The sequence below is a fragment of the Acanthochromis polyacanthus genome, chromosome 12, assembly GCF_021347895.1.
Source record: "Acanthochromis polyacanthus isolate Apoly-LR-REF ecotype Palm Island chromosome 12, KAUST_Apoly_ChrSc, whole genome shotgun sequence".
Classification (NCBI taxonomy): Eukaryota; Metazoa; Chordata; class Actinopteri; family Pomacentridae; genus Acanthochromis; species Acanthochromis polyacanthus.
The window spans coordinates 1363836-1390140 of record NC_067124.1 but is presented as its reverse complement, the minus strand read 5'-3'; the positions used below and the strand labels follow the sequence as shown (position 1 = coordinate 1390140).

General features: G+C 44.1%; 1 protein-coding gene across 2 annotated transcripts; it reads right to left on the bottom strand.

The window, feature by feature from the left end:
- Positions 1-854: 854 nt before the first annotated feature.
- faxcb (failed axon connections homolog, metaxin like GST domain containing b) lies at positions 855-25690 on the bottom strand. 2 transcript variants are annotated; one of them, XM_022204824.2, is made up of 7 exons: positions 25556-25690; positions 22114-22235; positions 16129-16264; positions 15167-15363; positions 6425-6642; positions 4602-4718; positions 855-4198 (listed from the first exon to the last, which is right to left on the bottom strand). In XM_022204824.2, exons 1-7 carry the CDS (start codon positions 25589-25591, stop codon positions 3879-3881), a joined length of 1146 nt encoding a protein of 381 aa, XP_022060516.1. In that variant the 5' UTR covers positions 25592-25690; the 3' UTR covers positions 855-3878. The 2 variants fall into 2 exon arrangements, with proteins under 2 accessions (XP_022060516.1, XP_022060508.1); XM_022204816.2 differs by lacking the exon at positions 25556-25690 and having other exon boundaries at positions 22114-22642.
- Between the last annotated feature and the right edge of the window lie 615 nt (positions 25691-26305).

The following is a 26305-nucleotide window of genomic DNA, read 5'->3' as shown; positions in this document are numbered from 1 at the left end:
GTGTGTGTTTACCCCTCTTTGTGGATCGCTGATCTGTTAAGCACAGAGAGAGGGAGAGACAGTCAGTGTGGAGGGTGGGCTGTTCTCTGAGCCAAATTAAAAAAGGAGCAGTGCAGATTGTTTTAAGCTCTGGCAGCCCCTTCAGGCCCAAAGGCCTCGCTCGCAGCCTGCACCTGCTCCGTCCCCCGGGAGCCTGGTTCCTGATCCGTGGCCCTCGCTTCTCCTCCCCGGGCCCCTCGCCCAGCCGCCTCATCCCCTCCTCTCCTCTCCTCTCCTCTCCACTCCGACTCTCTCTTCAGTCTACTCCTTTCCCAATCTACCCCTATCTGCTCTGCTCCTTCCCCTCCAAATACTCCTGATGCTCCTTCCCACTCTCCTCCTCCCCAGTGACTTCCTCTATCCCTTCACTCCCCAGTCCTGGCCTCTTCACCCCTTCTCTCCTCTCCACCACCTGCTCCTCTCCTCCTCTTCCTCACCCCTCTTTCTCCTTTTTGCTCCTGGTTACTTCCTGCTTTGCCCTGGCTTAACTTTCTCCTTTCCCCGCCTGATTTTTTTTGGCCTCGACGCTCCCTCCCAAGTTTTCTTCTTCCAGCTCCTGCTCCTCTCTTCTCCTCCCGTCTCGCCTGCAGTGGCTGGCAGACTCTTAATCAGCCCCCCTCCTCTGCACCTGAATGATTGTGACTCGTTAGCATGATTAAAAAACACACAACCGCAAAAATACAGTCCAAGATCTGACATTATAACACACTAAAATGTCATGTGCAGCTCAATAAAGCCGCTTCATGAGATCAAGGCTGTTTTTATTAACCCAACACATGATAAAGATGCAGATTAAAGTCAGTAACGACAGCATATTTAAAATTGTCACAGCTATTCTTTATTGAAATCATCCAGTCGCTCCGGTTTTTAACGACTGCACTGCCATGGGTAGTTTGATCAGTCAGTCAGCTCTACATACAGTATTGTACACTTTGTCACACATACAGTATTTACATTACGCCAGCAGTAATGCTATGACATGGTTCCAATAACAAGACATCTAGTTTTAATATGGCTTGATTAAAGCAGTCCAACTGTATATGACGCCCAGACAAATGAGGCGACTGAAAAGCACAGGACCCACGCCGAGGAGGGTCAGGTCAGGATGCGAACCACAGGACGACATGATGGAAGAAGGTTGTTACAACAATCCCAACATCTGGATCAAACTCTGCACGTCGCTCAACTAACTCACTTATCAAGGCTACAATTTTAAGAAGCATTTTATTCCCTCAAACTGCAAAAAATCAGATCGACTCAGGTACCTCAAATGGTATGAGATGTGCATCTAGATTTGATTTTGCTTGTCGAGATTTTAAGTTAACCATCTTTACTCCAGCACAATGGAATGGAATTGGATTGAATATTTAAAGTTGTACTGGTATATTTTTGATAAGTGGGGCACCAGAACAGACTGTGAATACAACACTACCTTTACATTTATTGTTGGTTTGGTGTCCAACTCCTGAGCGAATTATCTCAACCATGTCAACATGCTGGTTGTAGTGTCTGTATTTCTGACAATGATGCAGATAAAAACAGTAAAGTTGAACTGAAACCCTGACGTTGTTAGTCATAAAAGTGAAACAATAAGGGGCTAAAACTCTCCATAGAATTAAAGGAAAGTGTAAAGTCAGAGATAATTCAGTGCAGGTTCATCACTGCAGCTGACTCCTATCACATTAAACATAAATCTGATTCACTGTTAATGTAAAAATACTGACCATAGCAGCTTTACATAATCATACAGAAACATCTCTAAATCTTCACATCTTCCTGACAGCTGTCACATCCAAACTACAGTTTTAAACACGGTAAAGTATGCAATATTTGACGTGTTCAATTTTAGTATTTCATTTATGTTTGACAAAATCTAAAAGTCAAAGAGCCAACTACGAGTTTCTCCCGACATGAATCAGATTTTACCCTGACATGTGCTTTGTTCAGATTCATCTGTCTGATTTACATGTCTGCTGTCATTTTTTTTGCCACAGCTCCATTCTAAACAGTTTCATTGGAACTATTTTCTATGAAACCCACTGACCATGTGTTTCCTGTATGAGAGACTGATAAAGAGCAAAACCTGGACCAACAAAACCAAACCCATCTGCATGACTAGATACCATTTGATGTAAGTAAGAGAATGCATTCTGTAATTTGGGTGTTTCCAACCCTTTAATATGAACCACACCTACTCTATGTGAACCACAATCTCTATTTAACAGCCATCGCTTTTCGATTACACGTACCTCCGCCTAGCTTAACGTCACAGACAAAAGCAAACACTTCTCCAGACTTTTTGGTCCAAATTCTAACTTTTTCACGTAGTGATATGCAGCCCTGATTGATCTGGTATTCTGACTCAGTCTGCAAAGACTTTTCCATCAACTGCTTCACTGATGACATTCACACCCAGAAACATTCATACACACAGCCGACACAAGCAGCAGTCCCCTCGCAGTGGATTCATGATTAAAACACTCAGCGTCCTCCTTTACATCCGTGTTTCCCTTTCATTTAGCCTACTCTGTACCTTCACAGCAGAATTCTCCCACTGAAATAAGGTGAAAATAAATTTCCACTAGTGCAAAATAACATCTCTCTTTGAGAGTAATAAGAAAACAAAGATTAACAAAAAATATATATTTGACACATAAGAAAGAATAATAACCACACGGCACTGATAATAAATAAATCACAACAGTAACTGTTGTAGAGAAGCTTCACCCATTTTTTAATGTTCTGAGCACTAAGGCTGGTTTAATGCTGCGCTCACGTTTTCAGTATGTAAGCAGGCATGCAATCGCACATCACACCTACACACTGACAGGTCACCTCTGAATGGGAACCACAATATGGAAGTGTTGGAATGAAGTAGAAGTAATGTCATGAGTTAAAAGGGCTGCAGGTTGTCTGGATGGAATGACCTTGACGTTACAGAATGGAGAAGGCAACAGGCTGACTGCTGACTCCATCTAGTGGTCAAATTTACAAACTGCAGCTCTTAAATGAGACTGAAAGGAAATGAAATGACCAAAAACCCAAAGCTCAACAGCAACAAAATGCAAAAAGATATTCACTTACTGGAGAGAAACACGGATGATAACCGGTAAATGAAACAGGCACAAATCTGCTCATCCTTCCTCATATTCAACAATCGCAGTCTGATGGAGACACAAATCATTCTGACACAGATTCTTTCCACATACAGTAGCGTAAAGGAAATGACACAGGGATCAATCTAGGGGCATAGACTGGCACTCCATGTCATCTGTGTTTACTCTTCAGCACACGGATGGTTGGACAGCACAGACACAGCAGCTGTTCTGTTGGAGCCACATGATCAGTCTCTACCTGTCTGAACGGGTTTGTGCGTTATGACACGTGGCAGAGTGGTGATTAGTTGCATCATTTCATAGCAAGTGAGGAGCCACCTGTCTTGTCTTGCAACGCTCTTCCGTTGTCGTCGCACTTTTCATTAGATGAGATGTTCCCCTCGTGTTAACCTTTCACACCAGCTTCTGCATCTTAGGACGAGACAAATAAGGCAAAGACGAACCGCCACGGGGACAGTTCTGACGTTACAGGAGGGGACGAACCGTACAGTAGCATGTGTATTATTAGGAGGTTCAGTTTGTATCCTCTGCATATAAACGCCCAGTCTGTCCACTAGGATGTTCAAACATGCTGGGTATTGCAGTTGGAAGAACTGGCATATTTTCTTCTGCTGTGCGAGCTGTCGTCTGGACCGGTTGTTCCAGCCAGATTTTATCAAGCAAAAACCACACAGCAGAATGTTCCAGCCTCCAGTCAGTCTCAGTCTGTCAGCCGATTGCAGGTCACACCTCCAGGTCCGGCATTAACTCCTCTTTAAGCTGAATGTCATTGTCAGACCCCGTGCCCACGTCCGAGTCAAAGAGGGAGTGGTCGGAGTCGGGGGAGTGTGTGTGAGTGTGTCCGGCCGACTGGCTGCTGCCGTCGCTGTCGTCCAGAGTGTCAGTCCTGGAGAAGAGGCCGAAGTCCAGCTGGCCTGTCGGCGAGCCGCCGCCGCTGCTCTCACTGTCTCCATCATAGTAGAGATCCTCCACCTCCATAAACCACTCAGGCCAGAACCTCCTCCGCATCCGCTCGCAGAACATGGCCAGGTTGATGAGCTCTCCTGTGGGGAGACGGCAGGGTCACATGTATGAGCTTTAACAGACACAGCAGGAAGCATCTCAGGTTCTTAATGGCACTGTGGGTCAATACAAGTCTGATGGCAGTTTTTTTTGTCTTGTCCTCTTCCAACAAGCGCTTTGATCATAAATTAAGTATTAAAATGCAGAATCTTCATTGTTGACATCACAAGCTCTGACACTGAAAAGATAAGAGACTTAAGTGCCTTCTTTTCTGTTCAAGACATAACAGCAGCTACCAAAGCCAGCAGCAGTAGAGCATCGCTGCCATCTAGTGGTTACAAAGAAAAAACACCACGAAAACAAAGCGGCAGAAAGTTGTAAATGTTCATGGAAGTTCTGCTGCAGTTTGTCATTGATGTCTGATTTCTGAAGCGATCTACTGACCTTTGATGAGCTGCTCTGGTCGTGTCCCTGGTAGAGTCCACATGGCCTGAGCTAGATGGCCGAACACTGTGGCATCTAATGTAGACATCTTAGAGCCCATGAAGTATTTCTTATCTCCTACACGACAAAGAACAACATCAGCTTCATCAGTTTCATCAGTTTCCACAGCAAAGGGGAAATAAACACGCAAATGATGATTAATTGTCGATAAAAACATTTACAGTGACTAAAAAAACTGTATTTCTGTCTGATGTTTTCTGATAGTGCCATCAGATGAAATGAAGTGCTACGATAGAAACAGCACAAGTCTTTCAACTGATTTCAAACTAGATGTCAGACTATACAACCAAAAGCAGACACAGTAGTAATTAAATGTATTACCAGTAGGGCACTCATGGATGTTTCAATACTTCATCCACAACCTTCAGTGATATCAGCTGTTTATGCATCACTTTTTGGTGTTTTTACCCAGATTTCACCCTCAGTCAGTGGGACAGACTCCAGCCCCTCATGACCTTTATGAGGATTAAGTGGTGTGTAGATAACGGCTGACGGATTTCAACTTCTTATTTCTTAATTACCCACTTGGATAATAATTTAAATGTACATCCACCCTTAAACTAATGCTTTACATTTATTTTATCCATTCATTTTGCAGTGACAGCTGTTAGCTCACTACTAAGGATTAAACAAGTTGTATGTTTGTATTTGGATCGTTAGGCTCCAAAACTCACACAAGGATATTTTTTTTGTGGAATTATATCTACTTTGTCAAATAAATACTATAGCTACTCTGCAATCTTTCATGTACCTCCTGGCTAGGAATCACTGCTTTAATACTCCCAATTACCCACAATGCTAAAGTTAAAGTTGTTGCTTTTTTATTATTCGTAACCAGTGTTAATAACCCAGAGTAAAAGTCAAACACTACAGTGAGGCCAAGTGGGGACAGTAGCTGTCCTTGTGTGCCTCCCTGCTTTAGAGAAAACACTTGATAGTAAACTAATTTCATCTTGACACTGGTTTTCAGATTTCAGAGCCACACTTCTGGCACTTATGCGCAGCAAACATTGAACAAGGAGGCGCTGTATGGTTGCAGAGCGTACCGATGCTTTCACTCTGGGAATGACTTTCCATTTTACAACAGTGGTTTACATGACACAAACAGATCAATGCAAAGAGCTTTTCTTTCCTCCATCTGACTGCTTGTTTCCATCTGAACACCGATATTGCATCCTGAATCTTCCCTGTTTCATTTATTTGTCTGTATCTCAATAAGTGCAAACAAGGATGTGATGAGGATTTCATAGTGACATACATCAAAGCCACACAAATGAATCTTTGGAAGATAAACCACCTGTAAAAGATAACTTGTCAGACTGCCTTAGTCATAAATATTCCGCCATGATAGCCTGAAATATAACGATTTTCCCTGTGAGCATCCCGGTGTGAGAATACTGTCAACAAATCAGCTTGATTCTCTTTTTCTCCTTCTCTCTCCAATATCAGCATGAACACTTCTGGTGCCTGATTTAAGGTTTTAGGTTGTGAATGAAATGTTCAGATTTAATCATTTTTTCCACAACTATTCATCCACCAAACTGACTTTATGAATACATTTAAGACAGTGATCCTATAAGACTAAATAAAAAGCTTCCTACCAATGGAAATTGATCTGTACTATGATAAGATGTAATTTCATTATCCATAAATTGAAAAAACTGCCAACTCTGCCATGTATCAGATAACAGAGTTAGGGTAGTCCTTCAGACATAACTTTGTTGAGGTAAGTGGTACTTGTAATGGAGTAAGCATCTTCCTACCCAGCAGAGTGGCCAGCGTCCTCATGTCCTTCTCCATCAGTGCGTACACCTCCTCCTTGGAGAAGCGTCCGATGCCGTGGCCGTACATCTCCCTGCGCACCATGCTGCCGTTCAGGTGGCTCAGCAGCCACTTCAGCGTGTCGCTAAGAGGCCCGCTCATCGCCAGCAGCTTCTGAGTTTCCTCCAGGTTGTCCACCCACTGGCAGTAGGCTATCGTCCTGAAGGAACACAAAACGTGGACAGCTTTGGGTGAACGTTACAGCGGCAACAAGGTGCTTTTAAAGCCCAGAATGTGTCATAGCAACACGTGGAGTTTGTACGTTTTCCTAAATAAAAAAAGACACGGATTCCCAGTATCAGTCCAAAACAGGGGGGTCAAACTCATTTTAGTTTGGGGCCACACAGCCCAGTTTGATCTCACGTGGGCCGGACCAGTGAAATCACAGCATAATAACCTATAAATAACCAAAATATTTAATAAATAACTCCAAATATTTACCTGTGTTTTAATGCAAAGAAGTGCATTTGGAAAATGTCCACATTGTATAAATTATTTTCTTACAAAACATCATGAACAAACTGAAATTTCTTGAGAAAAATAAGTTCAGTTTCAACAACATTCAGCCTCAGTTTATCATTTCCACATTACAAGCTACACATCACAGAGTGTCTACAAAGGAACACAACATTCAGTCATCTGGAACTGAACAATCGAGTATTTTACTTTATGATCAACAAAACTTACGGTCTAGAAATTATTTTAAATTTACAGTTTTACAAATTTCCAATTTCTTAATGTCGTCTCTGTAATTTATTTGTATACTTTGCAAAGTCATCTTGCAGGTCGGTTTTGGCCCGAGGGCCATATGTTTGACACCCCTAGTCTAAAACATTAATATAAAGTTTCTATTATTCTATTTCTATTATAAAGTTTCTATTATTCATTCCGTCCGTCCGTCCGTCCGTCCGTCCGTCCGTCAGCAACATTACTCTAAAACAGACTAATGGATTTGGATGAAATTTTCAGGGTAGATCAGAAATGACACAAGGACCAAGTGAATAGATTTTATCAGTGATGCAGCTTATAGTCTGGATCCACGGATTAGTTAAAGATTTCTGTATCGTTGCGAGATAGCGTCACAGCGTCACTGTAACCATGACAACCAGTGAACACTACATCAGCTGATTGTGATCCTACTACAAATCCCCCGCTGAGGATCACAAATTGCTTAAAGATTCCATCGGTCAAAAATGATAAAACCACTTGTTGGAGTACTGAGTGCTTTTCTTGTTTATTTATTGTTTTGTCTTGTTAGTGTTAAAATGCCTACACTATGTGCAAATGTCTTCATAAAAGGTTAACATCTACCTGCCCAGTAATACCCGAACCTTTAACTTTCTCTGCAGCTTTTGATTTTTTTTTTAGCTCACTCAGAGCCAGTAGCAGTAGCAGCCCATCCTCACAGATTTTCATTTTAGTTGGTGTGTTCTCCTCTTCATGAATCTATGATACAGTGACTGATGTAGAGTCACGTCAACAATAAGTGAATCAGAGTTCCAGCCCCTGCATCATGTTACCAGTAGGGCTTTATGTCCAGTGACAATGAATCTCAACCTAACCAATAAGAGTCCACCACCACGTCGTCCCACTGCCCCATCTATCAGCTGCACTGCTCTCTGCCTGGGCATAACGGCATACATTCAGCCCCTCAAACTGTCAGCTTCTTGTACTGTCCATGAGTAAAGTCCAGGTCTCTGCGTCTCATGTAGAAATATGATCAGAAAAGAAAAAGTAAAGCTGCAAACATGAAAAATTCCACTACAGATCTGGATTGAAAACTAATGAGCAAAAGCATCCATTTAGTCCTGTAATGCACCGTCTTCTTACAGTCATTTGTCCTAAAGGTAGGACCGCAGACAGACTCCCTGCTGTTTGTACAAAAGGAAACTTGGGCAGCCACAGACATCAAGCAGAGATTTGTCTCACAGCACCAGACAGATCTTATGTGTTTATGTCCAAACAAGCTCAACTCAAATCCTCCAAATCCCTCATTTACTCTTCTCCCACTTATCTGTTTTTTCTTTTTTTGTGACCGTGACAGATTTATTTAAGAAAACCAAAGAAGAAAAGCAGTTTCACACGGATCCACCTTGTTTCCTCTCCTTTAAATGTGCTGCATTTATTGTGGTGTGTGCTCTCTTGGGGCTAACTGTGCGTGCAGAGTCTAACAAGATTAAGCTGCTGCATCCTTCCACACTTGCCCTTTCTCACACCACCTCACCCCAGTCTGAGCTTCTACATCCAAAAGCCTGGAAGCCTGATGTCATACTACTGCTGTAAAGACGTCCTACTGTCCGGTCTGCTGCTGTCTAAAGCTGCATGTGACTCGTTGCTCAATATTAATTGAATTCCAGCATCTGGTCTATGTTACATGTGGGAGTGGTGACTGTCCACTGGCCACACGCTATTTCCTGTTACTTTATCTGATATCACAAGAGGACAAACTGTCCTTTGTTTTCAGACATTTGAAGAAAAAACAAAGCACTGAGCCTCACAGAGCTGGCAGCAAGAAAGGAAAGGATTTCATCTTTACTCAGTTGATATTAAAGTAGAGGAGTGTGAATGTTTTATCTGAAGCTTTAGGATGAACAGACCAGTCATGATGAGAAAATCTTACTTTGATCTGTATAGAAGAATAAGATCCTATGTACTACGTGCACCAAGCTTGGTAGCATTTAAAAAACGGTGCTGATTGCATTTTTAAACAGATGTGGCCTGGTGTCAGTACAGGAACCTCAGCAGTGGAAAAGGTTGAGAGTTTACTAACAAAGTGATCAAAAGCACTCAGTGTAACGTTAATTTACAAGATTATGGCCTTTTTTTCTTCTAGAAATTGTGATTTTCAGATTCAGGCTCTTTTATTTTGAACATATTCATAAAATGTATGTTTTTCTTAACATAATTAAAAAAAACACTGACAATAATGATAGTAAAAACACTTTGATGCAAAACAAAATTCCTTTAAAAAGTCACATTTTTACTTATCTGTTGAACTAACTGAACATTTACCACATTAGGATCATCTAGTTTACTTAGTCCGCCCAGTGGGCCCACCACCTACAGGGCAGGAAGTTGGGGTCGGGTGCTATGCCCACCAGGCAGTAGGCAGGAGCGGGCGCCTAGGCGTGCCGCCCCCTGGTGGCGTAGACTAGCTCTGGGGACGTGGAACGTCACCTCACTGGCGGGGAAGGAACCTGAGCTGGTGCGGGAGGTGGAGCGATACCGGCTAGATATAGTTGGGCTCGCCTCCACGCACAGCAAGGGTTCTGGAACCAGAATCCTGGAGAGGGGTTGGACTCTCTCCTACTCCGGAGTTGCCCAGGGTGAGAGGCGCCGGGCGGGTGTGGGGATACTCACAAGCCCCCGGCTGAGCGCCGCTTTGTTGGAGTTCTCCCCGGAGAACGAGAGGGTCGCCTCTCTGCGACTTCGTGTTGCAGGGGGGAAAACTCTGACTGTTGTCTGTGCTTATGCGCCGAACAGCAGTTCAGAGTATTCGGCCTTCTTGGAGTCTCTGGGTGGGGTCCTGGAAGGGGTACCGCCCGGGGATTCCATAGTTCTCCTGGGAGACTTCAACGCTCACGTGGGCAACGATGGAGAAACCTGGAGGGGGGTGATTGGGAGGAACGGCCTGCCCGATCTGAACCCGAGTGGTGTTTTGTTATTGGACTTCTGTGCTAGTCATGGTTTGGCCATAACAAACACCATGTTCGAGCATAAGGTTGCTCATAAGTGTACTTGGTACCAGAGCACCTTAGGCCAAAGGTCGATGATCGACTTTATAGTCGTATCGTCAGACCTGCGGCCGTATGTCTTGGACACTTGGGTGAAGAGAGGTGCAGAGCTGTCAACTGATCACCACCTGGTGGTGAGTTGTATCCGATGGCGGGGAAGACTGCCGGACAGACCTGGTAAACCCAAACGTGTAGTGCGGGTGAACTGGGAACGTCTGGCGGAGGACCCTGTCCGTAGGGTTTTCAACTCCCACCTCCGGAAGAGTTTCTCCTGCATCCCGGGGGAGGTTGGGGACATGGATTCTGAGTGGTCCATGTTCAAAGCCTCCATTGCAGAAGCAGCTGTTAGGAGCTGTGGTCTGAAGGTCACTGGTGCCTGTCGCGGCGGCAATCCAAGGACCCGCTGGTGGACACCAGCGTTGAGGGAGGCCGTCAGGCTGAAAAAGGAGACGTTTCGAGCCTGGTTGGCTCGGGGGTCTCCTGAAGCAGCTGACAGGTACCGGCTGGCCAAAAGGGCGGCAGCTGTGGCAGTTGTGGAAGCTAAAACTCGGGTGTGGGAGGAGTTCGGGGAGGCCATGGAGAAGGACTTTCGGTCGACCTCGGGGAAGTTCTGGCAAACCATTCGACGCCTCAGGAAGGGGAGGCAGGGCTTCGCTCAGGCTGTGTATGGTCGGGGTGGAGAACTGCTGACCCGTACTGGGGATATCGTTGGGCGGTGGAAAGAGCACTTCGAGGAACTCCTGAACCCGGTAAACACGTCCTCTATGGAGGAGGCAGAGCCTGAAGACTCGGGGGTATCTGCCTCCATATCCGTGGCAGAGGTCGCCGAGGTAGTTAAAAAGCTCCTCGGTGGCAAGGCGCCAGGTGTGGACGAGATTCGCCCTGAGATGCTGAAGGCTCTGGACATTGTTGGACTGTCTTGGTTGACACGTCTATACAATGTCGCGTGGGCATCGGGTACAGTACCTGGGGAGTGGCAGACCGGGGTGGTGGTCCCTATTTTTAAAAAGGGGGATCGGAGAGTGTGTGCCAACTACCGTGGTATCACACTTCTCAGCCTCCCCGGGAAAGTTTACTCTAGGGTGCTGGAAGGGAGGATTCGGCCGATAGTCGAACCTCGGATTCAGGAGGAGCAATGCGGATTCCGTCCCGGTCGTGGAACAGCGGACCAGCTCTTTACCCTTGCGGAGCTGCTGAGGGGGTCATGGGAGTATGACCTGCCAGTCTACATGTGTTTTGTAGATCTGGAGAAGGCGTACGACCGTGTCCCCCGAGGGGCTTTGTGGGGGGCACTGCGGGAGTATGGGGTCCGAGGCTCGTTGTTACGGGCCGTTCGGTCCCTGTACAACCAAAGTGAGAGCTGTGTCCGCATACTCGGCATTAAGTCAGACACGTTTCCGGTGGGTGTTGGACTCCGCCAGGGCTGCCCCTTGTCTCCAATCCTGTTTGTGGTTTTCATGGACAGGATTTCAAGGCGCAGTCGTGGTGGGGAGGGTTTTCGGTTTGGGAGCCTCAGGATCGCTTCTCTGCTTTTTGCGGATGATGTGGTTTTGTTGGCATCCTAAGACCGTGACCTCCGGCACGCACTGGAGCGGTTCGCAGCCAAGTGAGAAGCGGCAGGGATGCGGATCAGCACCTCCAAGTCCGAGGCCATGGTTCTCTGCCGGAAACCGGTGGAGTGCTTCCTCCGGGTTGGGGGGGAGTTGCTTCCCCAAGCGAAGGAGTTTAAGTATCTCGGGATCTTGTTCACGAGTGATGGGAAAATGGAGCGAGAGATGGACAGGCGGATTGGTGCGGCGTCAGCAGTAATGCGGGCGTTGTACCGAACCGTCGTGGTGAAGAGGGAGCTGAGCCGTAAGGCGAAGCTCTCGATTTACCAGTCCATCTACGTTCCAACCCTCACCTATGGTCATGAGCTTTGGGTAGTGACCAAAAGAACAAGATCGCGGATACAAGCGGCCGAAATGAGCTTCCTCCGTAGGGTGGCTGGGCTCAGCCTTAGAGATAGGGTGAGGAGCTCAGACATCCGGAGGGAGCTCGGAGTAGAGCCGCTGCTCCTTCGCATCGAAAGGAGCCAGTTGAGGTGGTTTGGCTACCTCATTCGGATGCCTCCAGGGAGACTTCCTCTGGAGGTTTTCCGAGCACGTCCGTCTGGGAGGAGACCCCGGGGCAGACCCAGAACTCGCTGGAGAGATTATATATCTCGTCTGGCCTGGGAACGCCTCGGGATCCCCCAGGAAGAGCTGGAAAGCGTCGCCGGGGGGAGGGACGTCTGGAACGACCTGCTTCGCCTGCTGCCCCCGCGACCCGGGCCCGGATAAGCGGAGGAAAATGGATGGATGGATAGTTTACTTAGTGGAGGTTTTATTTAAAAATAGAACATCATTACATCCATCCATCATCTATACAGCACTTTATCCTGATCAGGGTCATGGGGGGTGGAGTCTATCCCAGCTGACTGAGGGTGAAGGCAGGGGACACCTGGACAGGTAACAGTCTGTCACAGGGCTACACATAGAGACAAACAATCACACTCACATTCACACCTACAGACAATTTAGAATCACCAGTTAACCTCAGCATGTTTGTGGACTGTGGGAGGAAGCTGGAGAACCTGGAGAAAAGCCACACATGTACAGGAGAACATGGAGACTCCATGCAGGAAGATCCCAGGAAGGCCGGGATGAGAACCGGGGATCTTCTAGCTATAAAGTGACGGTGCTAACCACCGAGCTACTGTGCAGCCCCATTTCATTACATTAAAAATGAATCTATTCTGGGGTTAAAATGCATTTGAAAGAAATTTCAGACAGTAGCAGGAATACAGACTGAGACAGAACTTTTGTAGGACAGAAAGCTGAATAGTGGATTTAGCCAACATCTGAAATATCTGAATATCTTCTTTTAAGTGAAATATGTGAGTCAACATTTGAATCACTAGGAGACGTTTAAATCAAGGCCGTAAAGGTAGCGAATAAATGGGTTTTACTCAATTATTATGAAAACGAAAAAGAGCAATAGTGGTTTCTTGTTGTTTAGGTAAAAATGATAAGGGGGAATATGGGAGTTAATAATCCACATTCATAATAAACCCTGACTGATGACAGCTGCTTCACTGTTCCAGAGTCAATTTGAAAACTAGTGTTAGCCTTTAAAGTCACCTGGAGCCATCACAACACGCTGCAAACACAAAATCTGCTCATCACTTTATAACGTTGTTGAGACTAATAAGTGAATGAACAGTTCCCAACTTAAACATCCAGGACCAGCTTTCAACCTGCTGAGTCTAAGTCCAGAATTCATCTTATTTTTTACTCTGTTTTGCCCTTGACTGACTCCTGAGGGAAAAATCTGGCACTTCAGCTGCTAAATTCTACTTGTTTTGTCTGTCTGCTGTGGACTGCAGACAGCAAATAGTCAAGATTTCTTCAGCTCCTGCTAGAAAAAGGGTTGGTGAGAGAGCAGTGTTTGTGGTCAAAACTCTGCTTTCTACTGCCTTTTGATCTCACAGGGAGCTACAAAAAGGGAAAAATGTTCTCTGGAGCAGGGTAAACTGCTGTTGGAGGATAATTCTCTGTAAGCTCTTTACTACAAACAACATCTCATCTATGACACATCTATTAGGTCAGTTGTTAATATAACATTGATCAGCACATCTTTGAGAGAAATAAATTATAACAGAAAACACTGTGGGATCTTCTTTGATGATCACTGTTAATAGGTGACAAATCTGTGAAGCTGATTGGACAGAAATGGTCAAAAAGCTCACAGCTGCCTCAATCAGCAGTTTTCAGTTCTATTTTTATAGCAGCATCAGTGTGGAGGGCGACTCTGTGACTACATGACTGGAAGTCAGTGCTGCCCGTCTGCTTGTGTCTCACCACAAAAAGAGCAGCAAGCAAACACACTGCCCTTCCCTGACATAAATAATTCAATCAATAGGTCTATATGTAGGTCTAAAGATGGTGCAGGGTGGATAGAGGAGCTCAGAAAGAGGAGCAGGGAGATTACACAAGGAGAGAGAACGTGGGTTACACGAATGAGCTCTGCTGCTGTACAGGAAATGTCACGGAGTCATGTTTACCAAACACAAACACAAAGAAACAGTGGTGCTACGGACAGTACATTCTCATTTACTGCCTTCCAGAACAATCTTTTTAGGGTTTTATGTGAGGACTAAGACCTGACAGCTTAGTTCAAAGTGTGTCCTGACATTAGTAAATGCAGCACAATAGGCCACACCAGGCAGGGTCAGACAGGGTTAGATTAGTGTGTGTGTGTGTGTGTGTGTGTGTGTGTGTGTGTGTGTGTGTGTGTGTGTGTGTGTGTGTGTGTGTGTGTGTGTGTGCTGGGGGGGTGGATAATGAAAGATGGATGGAGCTTTAAGGTAATAAAAAACACTCACAGCCTCTGTGGGTGTGGGAGGAGTGGTGAAAATGATTCCCTAGCAGCAGCAGCAATGTGTTTCTTACCCTCAAGTACTGGAGTGACTCACCACTGTGAAGGAGCGATGGGGTCAGCCTGGGCTACAAGGCTGCATGTGTAACGGTTAAATTAAAAAATAGATTTGGAAATGAAGACTCAATATCTCTTTTTAGCCTTTGGATCAAGGCTATTATGGTTTTTCAATGAGATCAGTGTAGGTGGTCCCTGATATGCTTTAACATTGAGGTAGGAATTAAAATATTTATTTTAAAATGAATATGTACATTAAATCAAGTTAGCATTTTATGTTCATTTATATTCATTTAAAATACATATTTTAAAATTAATATGTACAAAAAACTGAGTTAGCAATTGCAGGCACTCAGCTAGATTAAATTATAGACATAGAACGTTGTATTCTGTCTTTGCAATCATGTAAAAGGGGATTGGAATGTTTCAGTAAACACTTTGAATCACAGCTGCAACTTGCGTAACACTGCGTCTGAGTTTACGTGAGTTTGTTACCAGTAGAGGTGTTCCTCGACCATTTTGGTGACGGCTCGGGACACGGCTCTCTCCTGGGGGGTGAGGTTCTTGTTGAGATTGACCCCCAGCTTCTCCTCCAGGAAGTCCACGATAAACTCAGACCCTGACGCCTGCTCGTGGTTGTACTCGATCCAGGGCATCTTACCCTGAGGCGACAGCTTCCCGTCAAAGTAGTTCTGCAGACGGAAACACGAAGACCGGTGAGAATATGTAGATCTTCTCCACACACAGAGCAGCTTGTGGAGAAAGATATTTTTTCTTATTGCTGTTATTCAGATTTTCCCAACCAGATTAGACAGAGCTTAGGAATTTTAAGGGTCACAAGAGGATTTAATGACTTCACGCACAAGTTTGGATTTCTTGTCACCAACCTGTGACTGTTGTTTCTAAAGTCATCAGGGCTGTTCACAGAAATGTCATCATACGTATTTCTAACAGAAAGCATTAAAATACGGTTGTTTGCTAGGTAGGGAGAGGCTAACATAAGATGCTTTTGAGTTACATAATAGGCATTATGGGATGTAGTTGTGGGCCAGAGTCAGAAAATCTGGGCCTCTGCTGCTGCAAAAATCTTTAAACACGCTGCATGTCTCTAACAAACATCTTCATAGGTATTTCTAATAGAATGTAATCCTCCTAAAATGTAGGTCATTCTTCCTTACAGATATGAACAGCAGTGAAGCAGACTGTGCTTCAGCCAACTTGTCACTAGTCCAGAGTTTATTTAAGAGAAACATGTTTTTTTAAAAGCTCCTCTGTCACTCAGGGAGGCCCGAGTTTTACATTTCTGACAGGACCGTCAGCGTTTCTTGGAATGAATACTGAAAGAACAGGATATTAATGGCTGAAGAGACGTCCTACAGAACCTCCAGCTTCCCCAGGCAGAATGACTGAAGCAGACACATAACAGCTAAGAGGGTTTAAGCTGCCCTTTGTGTCACCTGGTAGGGCAGATCCACCATGCGCAGGTACGTCTCTATTTTGAGGCAGAAGGGTGAGAGGCTGGGGACGCCGTTCTTTGGCCGGGAGAACTGATGGAGGATGATGGCATCCTTAGAGTCCAGCTCCTGCTCCTTCCTACACAGATGGAGAAAAACAATCTTTAGTAAACAAACACTGCTGTGTGGAGTTTATATTTAAAGATCACTTTCCAGTATCTGAATGTACACTACTGTTCAAATGTTTGGGGTCTCTTAGAAATGTCCTTGTTTTTTTTGAAAGAAAAGCAGTTTCTTTCAATGAAGATAACATTAAATGTATGATAGGTCCAGTGTAGACATTGTTAATGTGGTAAATGATTATTCTAGCTGGAAATGTTTAATGGAATATCTCCATAGGGGTACAGAGGAACATTTCCAGCAACCATCACTCCTGTGTTCTAATGCTACATTGTGTTAGCTAATGGTGTTGGAAGGCTCATTAATGATCAGAAAACCCTTGTGTAGTTATGTTAGCACATGGATAAAAGTGGGAGTTTAATGGAAAACAGGGAATTGTCTGGAAGACCCCAAACTTTTGAACAGTAGTGTAATTCATTCTAAACACAGAACCATATATTTAAATATCGACTTATGCTACAAAACCACCTGAAAACGAACATGTGAAGAACATACTGACATAAGGATACAACAAGAAGCTCTGTGCTGTCACCTAGCAGGCCTAAATCAGCTTTTCATTCTGTGGATTCTGTTTTTCCACTGCTAACTGCAGCAAATGGCTTCTTTTGCAGGGAAGAAGACAGACTTTGGTGCCTAAAATCCTGTCAACTGTGTGCAGACACCAGCAGGAACAAGAGTAAAGAGAAGAAAACCTCGATACCAACTTTAAAAATTGCAGCGTTATCCTTTCCTGGAAAAATTGTAAATCAGTCTGGCTGCCAGTTTTCTGGGTCAGTGGGTACTGCTAGATAAATACCAAACACAACTCAGCAGCTGAATTAAAAAATAGGGCTTGCTGTTCAGTTTTAGCCTCGAACAAACCTTCCTGGGAGGAACAGGTCATAGCTGTGGCTTATTATAGTACAGCAGGGAGTCTCTGTGCCCCTCAGCTGCTTTTTAAAACAACTATACCCACCAACATGCACTTGTTTTTATTTGCAGTGACCTAGTAACTCTCAGGGTTAGACTCTACAGACCTAATGTTTTGTTGTCCTTGTTGAACTCCATGCAGAAATAAAGTCTACTGTCAGTCTATGGTGTGCAGGAAATGAAAATGTATAACGGTCCAAGTTTGGGTTCGTTTAGGTAACCAAGAAAGAGTCCACAGGTTGTCTGATATGAGTTTTATTAGGCCTGTGCTAATACAGTGAGAACAATAGAGGCGGATAGTGGATATATATTACAGATTTCACATCATTGTTTTTGTTAGAGCTGATAAAATACAACAGTTTACTAATAAAAAAAGAGACAAAATGACTGAACTTTAATAAACATCGGTTTTGTTTTTGATCTGTTTTTCTTGAAGCAGATCTACACTCTGCCTGCAGTGGACTTATTTTAAATTTTAAACTAAACAAACACAGCTTTCTGAAAAAAACGCAAGCATGAAAGAAACATGAAGTAAGTTTTAGGGCACTTATTACCATTTCTCAGCCTACAGCATCACCTCCTGCTACTGCTCTGGTAAACACGTTCATTCTCGATGTCACACTGAGCTGCAAACAGATTTATCTTCGCTCAAATGCAACATGGAAAACAACTTATTAGCTGCAGCAGCCAGTCAGACCCCAGAAGCAACCCAGTGAAGGCCCTCTCTGAAAACTCCCTAGTAATTGGCCAGTTCCAATTATCTCAAAATGGCTATCACTACCAGAAGCCCAATTTATTGCTATTTCCTAATAATGATGGTTATTTTTAGTTTAGACTGTCATTAGAAATGGATGAAGATCTGAGCTCTCCAGGAGTTTAAAGTCCCTCCATGTGCAGAATATGGCTGAAGCTGCTCCACTGTGTCTGTCTCTTCTGTTGGAACTGAAATGATTGACTTCATGAGTCATCATGCTGCTGTAATTTTGAGGAAACAAAGGTGGAGGATTTCCCATCCTATTGGTCTGTACGCCTGCTGTCTGACACATTTAATCATAAACTAGTGTTCATTAGTGAGAGGAGCTGCCAGTGTGTGAATGCAGTATAACTGAAAGGCCAAACACTGGACGTGAGGTGGATTTGAAAGGCATCCAGTACTACAATTATGATTAAAGCTCTCATTATAAACAAGAACTGAGAAATTCAAACAAATAAAAAATAATTAAAAACCTACTTGCTTTACTCCACTGTCTCATTGCACATTCATTTGGGAATTTATTTCCATGTCTCTAAAACTTAAGCAGGACCTGCCAATCCAGCAACTAACTACAATTAAAGAGGAATATGTGTGATGTATCATGTCAAACAGTTTCTCTCCAGCTGTCAGACATCATCCTGCAGACAGACACAGACTCTGTAGGTCACTTCTGGATCTCTTTTATCACAGGCCAATGCTCTTTAGATTTGTGTAACTTAATGGAAGTACAGCGCTCTGACAACATCTGCTCTGCTTTGTACTGAACATTATTTTATGAATAATATATAAGCTAAGTGGTCACACTGCTAACCCTCATGTCAGTGTTAAAATCTCTCTCCGGTTATTGATTAACCCCTAAAAACTGATCTCTGCATAGAAAGGTTTAAATTTAGAAACTTTTTTCAATGAAAATCACCTATCCCTGTCTATAAATGCCTTTAATCTAACACTACACCATTACCTCCTCTAGAATGTGCAGATCTGTGAACTTCCTGGCCCTCTCTCCACTTCTCTCCAAGTCAGAGATTACATCGTTTGATGCTAAGATTGGCTTAAGATGAAGAAATGACGTGCAGTACATGCAGTGACATGTATCAGTAGTATCCTTGTGTTCTTCTGCTTTTATTAGGTATACTGTATAGTGTGTACACTACTTCACCTCTTTAATTATAGTTTTGTTTTCTTGCTTTTTTTTTTACTGTCACTTTACTGCTGTGACGTACATTTCCCCATGTGGGACAAACACATAATATTCTATTCTATTCTATTCTATTCTATTCTATTCAGAGGTGTCCTGCAGAAAACCACACATTAATGCTCTTTGATGTCTCAAGGAGCACAATAGCAAAACATGAGTAAATATCTATTTCCATTTCCATACATCCTCCATCCATCCATCCTCTAAACACCGCTTCATCCTCATTCGGGCCAGGGGGGTGCTGAAGTCTATCCCAGCTGACTCGGGTGAAGGCAGGGGACACCCTGGACAGGTCACCAGTCTGTCACAGGGCTACATACACAGACACACAATCACACTCACATTCACACCTACGGACAATTTAGAGTAACCAATTAACCTCAGCATGTTCTTGGACTGTGGGAGGAAGCCGGAGTACCCGGAGAAAACCCACGCATGCACAGAGAGAACATGCAAACTCCATGCAGAAAGATCCCAGGCCGGGATTTGAACCGGGATCTTCTTGCTGCAAGGCGAAAATGCTAACCACTATTCCACTATGCAGCCCCATTTCCATACAATTTAATGTTTTTTATATCCAGAACTATGTCTCAGACTTGCTTTAGAATCTTTGGTAGTCCAATTACAGTTTGCTATTTTCTAATTTCTGAGAAGGTTTGACCTCTCTGGAGCCTAAATGAGCATCAACACAAGAAAAATCACCATGTAAGATAATATATTGTGCATTTTTTTTGTGTGTGAATGATACAACTTCTATCATTATAAATGATCAAGCATGAAAGTGTTTCCTTTAGTGTCATAGGGACGCCTTATTGTAGTTTCTGCCTTTTGTTGTGTAAGCAGGATCTGTGGCAAAGCCAACGGCTTACATAATAATTATTTAATAAGGTCAGAAGGACTGAATATAGATTTATAAATAATGCTCCATTTGGTAGTTGGTATTTTTAGTGTTTGAACACATTAATGTCATTTAGTAGTTGGTATTTTTAGTGTTAGAACACATCCATGTCATATGTTCTTCTTCTTTTTCCTTCAGGGGTCTCCACAGTGAATCAATTCCCTCCATCTAACCCTGTCTGCTGCATCCTCTTCTCTCACACCAACTACCTTCATGTCCTCTTTAACCACATCCATAAACCTCCTCTTTGGTCTTCCTCTAGGCCTCCTGCCTGGCAGTGGGAAACTCAGCATCCTTCTACCAATATATTCACTCTCTCTCCTCTGGACATGTCTGAACCATCTCAGTCTGGCCTCTCTGACTTTATCTCCAAAGCCTCTAACATGTGCTGTCCCTCTGATGTCCTCATTCCTGATCCTATCCATCCTGGTCACTCCCAAAGAGAACCTCAGCATCTTCAGTTCTGCTACCTCCAGCTCTGCCTCCTGTCTTTTCCTCAGGGACACTGTCTCCAGACCAAACAACATGGCTGGTCTCACCACAGTTTTGTAAACCTTTCCTTTCATTTTAGCTGAAACTCTTCTATCACACATCACACCTGACACTTTTCTCCAGCCGTTCCAGCCTGCCTGTACACGCTTCTTCACCTCTTTTCCACACTCTCCATTGCTCTGGACTGTTGACCCTAAGTACTTAAAATCCTCCACCTTCTTGATCTCTTCTCCCTGTAACCTCACTCTTCCACTTGGGTCCCTCTCATTCACACACAGATACTCCGTCTTGCTGCGACTAGCCTTCATTCCTCTCCTTTCCAGGGCAAACCTCCATGCCTCTAGCTTCTCCTCCACCTGTTCCCTGCTCTCACTACAGATCACAATGTCATCTGCAAACATCATAGTCCATGGAGACTCCTGTCTAACCTCGTCTGTCATCCTGTCCATCACCATAGCAAACAAGAAGGGGCTCAGAGCTGATCCCTGATGTACTCCCACCTCCACCTTGAACTCCTCTGTTACTCCTACAGCACACCTCACCACTGTCTTACAGTCCTCATACATGTCCTGCACCACTCTAACATACTTCTCTGCCACTCCAGACTTCCTCATACAAAAAACACATCCATGTCATTTAGTAGTTGGTATTTTCAGTGTTCGAACATCAGCAGGGTTTAGTCTGATATGTCGCTGTCCACACTCATGTGGTGCTGAAACCAGCATCCTCATGTCTGATCCTTCCTGAACACCACATCTGAGAGTCTTTAAGGTCACCTCCTCTGAATTGAAAATAAAATCTCTCTTACGGAGCCTCTCTTCAGGATGTGTACAGGGCGCAGGAGGAGAGTAACAGCTGACTGCACCGGCAGAGCTGCTGCCAGTGGCAGCAACACATCACATGTCCTGAACAGATGATGCCGGCAGGCTGCGGTCCAGCCTCAGCCTCCTGCACGTGATTCAGCAGCAGCACGAAATGTAAGGTTACACAGCTTATCGCGGGGGAGGGAGGGAGTGAATGCCCGCTACCAGGCCACTGTAACAGGATGTACTTACTCTCCGGCCACGGCCTGGCCCAAAAATAATCCCTCCATTGACAGACACGCATTCTTCGCTCTGACAACAGTCCTGCTTTAATCCCTTTCACACCGCGTCTCATTCATCCGCTTTCATCAGGAGCTAGCTGCAGATGAAGCCCTGTTTTTATTTATTTCCCGTGTGTTTCTGTACAGCTGCTGTGCATCGCAGCAGCAGAGTTCATTAAAGGTCGGGCTGACGCCGCAGCGCCCGAGGAGCGCTCCATTTATTCACGCTCAGGTGCCGACGAGGGCTGGCACACGAGCGGACGCGTGACTCGTTCCTTTATTTATTTATTTTAGCTCTCCCTCCCTCTTGGTCGTGTCCTTGGAAGGAGGAAAACAGGGGCTGAAAACCTCAGCAACCACCGCGAGATTTGCACAGAGATTCCACCCTTTGGACTCCTGCATCCATTCATAGTTTTACGCACAGCACACCAAATAAATCATCCAAAATTACACGGCATGCGGTGTGTTCCTACCTGATGGCGAGCAGCTCGTGCAGTAGGTAGGCTGCAGCAGCCAGCAGGGCCCCCCCGGTGATGTACAGAGTCTTCTTCCACCAAGAGTCCGAGCCCAGAACCGACATGATGCCCCCGTAGTCCTGCAAAGGAAAGGCGATGATATAGCCATACAAAGACTGCTGCTGCTCGGAGGCGCACAGCCCGAGAGGCAGGCTGTGGTTCCGCCCGAGTTCAACCACACACGGTCGGGAAGAGGCGAAGCCAGCAGCCCAGTACATTCTCCCCTCCCTCGGTTACAGCCGCCCCGCTGCCTCCCTGCTGCTGCAGTCCCCGTTAGGCTTCATCCAAGCGCCCGGCGGGGTTTCTACGGCATGGCGACGGAGAGGCTAACACTGGTCCAGGAAACCAGGAGGAGTAAACATCTCCACTGCCCTCCCCAGGACGAAGCTCAGCACCCAGGTCGCTTTCCTTTGCAGGTTCTCACAGAACATCGTCAAGCTAAGAACAAACAGCACCGCAACCTCCTGGTGCAAATTTCAAAATAAATGTCACTGTTGGGGTTTGTAGCGGTGTTAATTTAATGACTTTTACACCGTTTCATGCTGTTTCAGTTATATTTTCTGAACAAAAGGAAACTTAGATTGTTAAACCTTCCACAACTAAACCGGTACATGAGCTAATAATGTGCAGGCTGCATGGATCCTCACCGTAAATGCCAGTTATTGTCAGTGTTCCAGCACATTCTGTCAGACTGAACATCTCGTGTGACTTTAATCTCCTCTAATGTTGTTAGAGTTCCATCTGTTGCTCATGAAAGCTGACAGTAACATCATCAAATAGTTGCTTTTTTCATCTGATCAAAAGAATATTTAGTTTATTACTGTATAAGATAAAGAAAGCAAAAGATGATCCCATTTGAAAACCTGGAATCAAAACCTATTTGGGTATTTTGCTTGGGAAAAAAAGTGCAATTAGCTATTTGTAAATAATTGATAAATTAAAAGTTATTTATGTTCAAACTGGTCCCTGCTGCTTGTGTCTGCTCATTGTTGAGGAAATTTCACTCTTGGTTCTGCAAAGTTTGCTGTAGTGAGGTGTTTATTGGTATTCCGGCATACGGTGGGCTTACCAACACAGAGCATGAGCCTGTGAAGGTAAGCCCACCCAGAACATTTTCAGGGCACACATTTTATAGGAATATCAGAAGATGGATCAAAGGGTAGGGAGGGGCTGTATGCAAATACAGAGGATAAGACAAAAGGGACATCTCAGAGAATGGATAAAAGGATTGGGAGGGGGTTGTAAATAAATGTAAAACAACAGAACAAAAGGGCAATTGGGTAACAGGAGGTAAGACGAGGGGTATGGCAGAAAGGTGTGATAACAGGAGGTAAGAGGGGTATGGCAGACAGTATCAAAGAATGAGTCTGGTGACATGTAACAGTAGTGACAATATGTGGGCTATTTCTCCATCATCATTCAAGCACTTTTGCCCAAATGACTAAGAGATGCTCTTTTATTTTTTCGAACAAACCAAAATATCCAGATTCAGAGGTATATTTGCCATTTTCATGTACAAATAATGTACATTAAGGGTCTACCAATTACTGGTCTGACCTTCTGCCTGATTATTGGATCAAATATTCAGCATGTTTCCAATTACAATACCTTTATGTTTTTATTGCTGATTCTAGCTAAAATAAATTAAGTTAGAAAATACACTACCGTACTCTGCCTCTGATGCAGTCGCCTCTTTCACACTCTGTTTTTAATCAAACACAAGTTAAACATTAATAAACAAAGGCTTTTTAACAAAGTTTTGTGTTGTCACAGATTCTATTATTATTAAAAGATTTTAATTTTTACTGCAGCTGTACCGAGTCCAAAAATCAGTCAATGGTTTTCATCGTTACTAATGATCTGCATTGTACTGAACACAATATAAACATTTAGAACAAACCCTAAAATACATTAAACATTTAAACCTAAGATAGTGCACGGTTCTATTTGTCGTTGAGTTCTTTCATGCAGACGTGGTAAAGTACACTTAACCTTGTCAGAGATCTTGGTCAGGTGTGACTGTGAATGCTAAAAACAGCTCTGCATTGAGAACACTATTAAGCAGTAATGAAGTCAGGATTACGTTTTCTGTATTTTGTCAAATCTTGGAAGATTTTTTATTAAATAATTTCAAATGCTGATCAGCCACAACATAAAACACCACCTTCCTTATACTGTGCGGGTTCTCCTTGTACTGCCAAAACCGCTGTGACCCATCAGGGACCTCTGGGGGTCCTGTGTTATCTAGCACTGAAATGTTGGCAGCACATCCTTTGGAATGCTAGATAAGGTATACATGATTGAGTTTATATATATCTTAAAGACGCTCAACTGGACTGGGATCTGGAGGTTTTGCCGGGTAGGTCATCAGTTTGAGCTCTTGGCCATGTTCCTCGAGCTGTTCCTGTGCAGTGTGGCAGGGCACACTGTCCTACTGAGGTACATACTTGGTCTGCTACAACATTAATGTGTGGTTTGTGTCACAGTAGCCGTATATCGAATGCCACAATCTAAAATTTTCTTAGCAGGACATTGCTTTACAACAAGATCATCGTGTCTGCGATGTATAAAATCACAGATAAGAACTAATAATCAGTAGATGAAAATATGTATATACATGTATGTACATATTTTACATTCAGTTTGGTCATCACAAGAGAAAAATGGCATTTTAGGGGGAACCCCAGGCTTATATGGTATTTTAAAATTACTTTCAACCATTCTTTGCTCCTAGGTTTTGGTGTTTTTATTTTCCAGATTTTTTTTCTAAGGAAAAGAACATTTACAAAACAACTGTATTTTTTATTTTTATTTTTTTTAGTATTTTGTCCATGGATTATTGGTGGACCTCCATTTCTGGAATGACCCACAACAGAATATTTCCATTTAGAACAAAACGCTGCCATATAACAGCCTGGTGCTTTTATTTTGACGACAAAGTAAAACAACTTCCAGTGCTGCTGTATCAAACTGTGGTAACTTGACACAGTCGGCCTTTTGTCTTCCTCCAGTCACCCCGCCCTGACGAGCCCCCGCATCCCAGTGAAACCAGTGGTTCTCCATGACGAACACTCAACCCATTGGCCAACAGCACAACATGACAACAAATCCATCTCATCATCACACAACGTCTTAAACCGTCCGAGGCGGAGTCAGAAAAGTCCAGCAGTGACCGCTCACCTGTTCTGCTTGTTTACCTCTGCGAGCTTAGATAGAAGTGTTTGGTGACGTATCCATGGAGAGAAGATAAAGCATGTGCTCAATAAACAATTACGCACAGGATAAAAGTTTTGTGTGATCATAAATCTACGCTACTCATTTATCTGTGCTGTGGTCCGACCTGATAAATCATTTCCTCTAATGGAATAAGTAAATGTGATGTAAAGGTGGATGTACTCACTCGGGAACAACTTCGAAAGTGCACGAAGACGTTCATGTTGACGGTCTGATCCAGCAGGTGAGTTGGGGATGTGTGAACGGAGCATGCCGAGGACTGGATGAAGACAACTTCGAGGAAAGAAGATGATCCTGAAGCTTAGTTACATCTCCGTCATTATCTTTCCTGATGCCAAGAAAGCTGCCAGTCACCAGCTGGCCCTGCGTGCAGATCACTGACAGAAGCTGTATTTAACACCAGATACTCACTGAACATCTGATCTCTGCGCACCACAGTCCTCCTCACTGCAGCCATGGATACCGCAAGTTAGCAGCGCGGTCCCGCCGCTCCAGGGGACGCGCATTACAGCAGGAGGGTTTGTTGTTGTAGACAGCTGATGTGGTGTGGGAATAAAACGGTCCACAGCAGACACGTGTGAAATAACGGGGAAGTCAGAGTTTAACCATGTCGCCTAATTAAACCCAGGCAGGATTCTAATCAGCAGTTTAATACAGTGGATTATGTCCCCCATGAGATGAGTCTTATTCCTGCAGTAGCACCTCTAGTGTTCAGATAACCGCTGCAAAAGAGGAAAAATGTGGCATCTGCATGCATTTCACAGGCTCTATTTAAGAACATGGTCTGACTTCTTCTCCGCCACAGGGAGAGATCTGCATTATATAATACTCCACATGAGACCCAGAAAAATCCCAGAGGAAGCGACTGTCCGCTCTCATGCGTGGACACAACTTATCCAGGCTTTTAAAAATGGAA

Bases quoted from the DNA above. Each gene is read 5' to 3' on its own strand.
- faxcb (XM_022204816.2), bottom strand. From the start codon at position 22,373: ATGTACTGGGCTGCTGGCTTCGCCTCTTCCCGACCGTGTGTGGTTGAA. The intron at 6,643-15,166 runs GTAACAAACTCA...GTGTTCCTTCAG, and splicing joins GTCGAGGAACACCTCTACTG to GACGATAGCCTACTGCCAGT. The intron at 4,719-6,424 runs GTAGGAAGATGC...TTTGTCGTGTAG, and splicing joins GACGCTGGCCACTCTGCTGG to GAGATAAGAAATACTTCATG.